Below are 3,674 nucleotides of genomic sequence, written 5' to 3' on the forward strand. Positions count from 1 at the left end.
CCTTTATCACCTATATTCTCACAATTCTTTTCTTTGGAATTACACTCATCCTGGTTAACAAAAACTCAAAACACACAAAAACAAGAAAATAGACTAGAAATAACAAAAAACAGAAATAAAATGAAAGAGAACTTTCCCCCCACACTTGGATATGACATTGTCCTCAATGGATACACAAGCATGAGGGAAAACTCACAGAGCTCACTGAGGCGGCGGTGGAGGATATGGAAATTGCAACATCATGCGTTGCATCATTTCCTGAATGTTATAAATGGCAGCCCCTTGTCGGGTCTGCTCCTCTCCTTGGCGAGTTTGCTCTAAGCCTTGCCTTAATAACTCCTCGCCCTGTCGGGTTTGTTCCGCCCTCAGGTATTCTATTTCAGAATGCATCCATCCCCAATTGTCCTGTGGCATTTGAGATGTTCCCTCATTAAATCCGCTAGGGGGTGGACCTGTTTGTTCAGGTTCCTCATGGTACTGCTGATCATCCTCTTCATCACCTGCATCCAAAAATTCCAATTCCATGTCACCTTCCCCCATAGGGGTGGTGCTAGTATACAACCAGTTAGTTCGATCATAAACAGATACACGGCTAGGATTTGGCAATTCTAAAATGTGAGCCCCATGAATCACTAAAGAGTAAGTCTGGGGCTGCACAGAGATCATACCTTGCTTAATTAAAGCCGCCATATCAATTTTTAAAGTACGTGGATTTACCTCTGGAAGGTTCCGCAGCTCAGCACCATAACCCAAACCGTCCGCTAAAGCGGTAATAATGCCACCAACAGAAATATCACCTGTTTTAGCCCTACTCACCTTCTTCAAATGATCTGCTATGAAGGCGGCCGCATTTGGCGGAGTTTGTTCAACCATACAGTATAAGAAATATAACTCCCGAATGGAAGCTACACCCGGGCTATCTCCTCTACCAAAGAGCGTGTATGCCAGAGCCTTCTGGGCATAGCGGAAGCACGGGTTTTGGATGCTCGTTGCTTTTGCCCCTTTAGGACAATACGACTCTCTACCTGTTATAGCTATCCAGAATGTTTCGGGGTTAAAAGAGTTCGATGCTCGCCCCGCACCTGAACTTGGTATTCTTAATGCCTGCCCAAAATCATCCAAGCTCAACTCGTGATCAATGTCAAACATACGAAATGTGAGCGTCCCGTAATGCTCGGGCTCTAACCTGTTTGTTCTCAATTTCATCTCAAATTTAAGAGTGCTTAGAAATTCATATGTTAGTCGTTCAAACGTAGGAGCCTCAAACTGAATCAATCTTAATAAACCTAAAGCATGGAACATACGATGAATCTCAGTTCTTATGCCTAAACTTTCAGTAGTTACGTCGCAAACATACCTTGTCGGCAAAATCTTCCTACGAAGAAGAGCATTATACTTCTCTCTTTGAGTGTCCAACTGGAAAGTGATTCCATGGTTGTTCCCCTCTCTTCGCGCTCTTTGTGCGGGTCTTGATGTCCCAGCAGTATCCCTTTTTGGTACAGCTTTCCTTGGAGGCATCCTTGCAACCTACAAAAAAAAATTCAAAAACGAAAACCTACGGTGAAAGCAAAAATAAATTAGAGATTAGTGATTTGGATGATGAGAGGATGAACTTTTGTGAAGACGGATTGCAAAAAGATGAAGATTTGAGGGAGAACTTGGAGGTTTTGTATTTGGGTTTTAATGGAGGCTAGGGTTTTAGATGAAGAAGATGAAAGAAAAGTGAGAGAGAAAGAGAATGAAAGTGGAGAAAGAGAGTAAAATCTGATGTGTAATTGGGTGGTTTGAAAGGTGGAATTTTAAAATAAATGGGGCCCACCAAGTGAAAAACGAATTTTGTTGAAAAAATCTGCGCATCCTCCTGACACGGCCGTGTCCCATGACACGGGTGCCCGTGTCAGGACTCTGGACCTCTTCCAATTTGTTTTTCCAAAAAAAATATTCCCAGGGTCTGTGACACGGCCGTGTCCCATGACACGGGTGCCCGTGTCACAACTCTGGTTCCTCAAATCCACAATTTTCCAACACTTCTTCCCAGGGTCTGTGACACGGCCGTGTCCCATGACACGGGTGCCCGTGTCACAACTCTGGTTTCTTCAAATTTTTCTTTTCTCCATCTTGATTTCGCCACATGAAACACATCGGTTGTACCTATATAATTACAGAAAGAAACACACAGAAACCAATTAAAAATAAATCTCGTGGGTTGCCTCCCACGAAGCGCTTCGTTTAACGTCGCATGGCTCGACGGCTATTCATTTCATCCTTCGAAACGAACAACTTCAATCCTTCCGCCTGGTTGACCTTGGTAATATGGTTTGAGCCGGTGCCCATTCACTTTGAAAATATCCCCATTTGCTTCATTTTTTATCTCTATAGCTCCATGAGGAAAAACTTTGTGAACCCTAAACGGCCCCGACCACTTTGATTTCAACTTTCCTGGGAAAATTCTGAGCCTTGAATTGTATAAGAGAACCAGTTGTCCTTCCCAGAACTCCTTATGCTGGATCTTCCCATCATGCCACCTTTTCGTTTTCTCTTTGTAGATCTTGGCATTCTCATAAGCTTGGTTGCGGAATTCTTCTAACTCATGAAGTTGAAGAAGCCTAGAACTTGCAGCTTTAGATAGATCCATATTGAGAAACTTTGATGCCCAGAAAGCCTTATGTTCTAACTCCAAAGGCAAATGACATGCTTTCCCATACACAAGTTGATATGGTGACATACCAATTGGTGTTTTGAAAGCGGTCCTGTATGCCCACAGTGCATCATCCAGCTTTATTGCACAATCCTTCCGAGAGGAATTCACCGTCTTTTCAAGAATTTGTTTTAGTTGTCGATTCGAAACTTCAACCTGCCCACTAGTTTGAGGATGATACGCTGTGGCTATCTTGTGTTTCACATTATATTTCTGGAGTAGTCGTTCCATAAGATGATTCAGGAAATGCGTTCCTTCATCACTTATTAGAGCTCTCGGTACTCCAAATCTAGCAAAAATGTTTTCTTTCAAGAACTTCACCACCACCTTAGCATCATTTGAAGGTAGAGCAACCGCTTCGACCCATTTGGATACATAATCCACCGCTACTAGAATATAATTCTTTCCAAATGAAGGTGGAAATGGTCCCATGAAGTCTATGCCCCAAACATCGAACAACTCTACTTCCAACATCGAGTTCTGAGGCATCTGGTTTCTTTTGGATATGTTTCCTGTCCTTTGGCACTTATCACAATGCCTCACAAACTCTTGAGCATTCTTAAACATAGTGGGCCAATATAGACCTGATTGTAGAATCTTCGCCGCTGTTCGATCACCACTGAAATGTCCCCCATAATCAGAAGCATGACATGCCTTCAACACTTCTTCCTGCTCAATTTCAGGTACACATCTTCTGATCAAACCATCGACTCCTCTTTTGTATAGGAACGGATCGTCCCATAGATAAAACCTGCAATCATGAACAAACTTTTTCCTTTGGTTAGAGTCAAAATCGTCAGGGATGATACCACCGACAATATAATTGGCATAATCTGCAAACCAAGGTACACCCGTCACTGCCAGGATGTGTTCGTCAGCGAACTCATCCTTGATCGGGCGTTTTTCTTCTGTCTCGTCTATTGGTGTCATTCGAGATAAGTGGTCAGCTACAGTGTTCTCACACCCCTTCTTATCT

General features: G+C 43.0%; 1 protein-coding gene across 1 annotated transcript; it reads right to left on the reverse strand.

The window, feature by feature from the left end:
- Positions 1-2,260: 2,260 nt before the first annotated feature.
- LOC131625383 (uncharacterized) lies at positions 2,261-3,265 on the reverse strand. The gene is made up of 2 exons (XM_058896244.1): positions 3,026-3,265; positions 2,261-2,911 (listed from the first exon to the last, which is right to left on the reverse strand). Exons 1-2 carry the CDS (start codon positions 3,263-3,265, stop codon positions 2,261-2,263), a joined length of 891 nt encoding a protein of 296 aa, XP_058752227.1.
- Positions 3,266-3,674: the final 409 nt, after the last annotated feature.

This window comes from Vicia villosa, unplaced genomic scaffold (assembly GCF_029867415.1).
Source record: "Vicia villosa cultivar HV-30 ecotype Madison, WI unplaced genomic scaffold, Vvil1.0 ctg.000211F_1_1_3, whole genome shotgun sequence".
In the NCBI taxonomy this organism is placed as follows: Eukaryota; Viridiplantae; Streptophyta; class Magnoliopsida; order Fabales; family Fabaceae; genus Vicia; species Vicia villosa.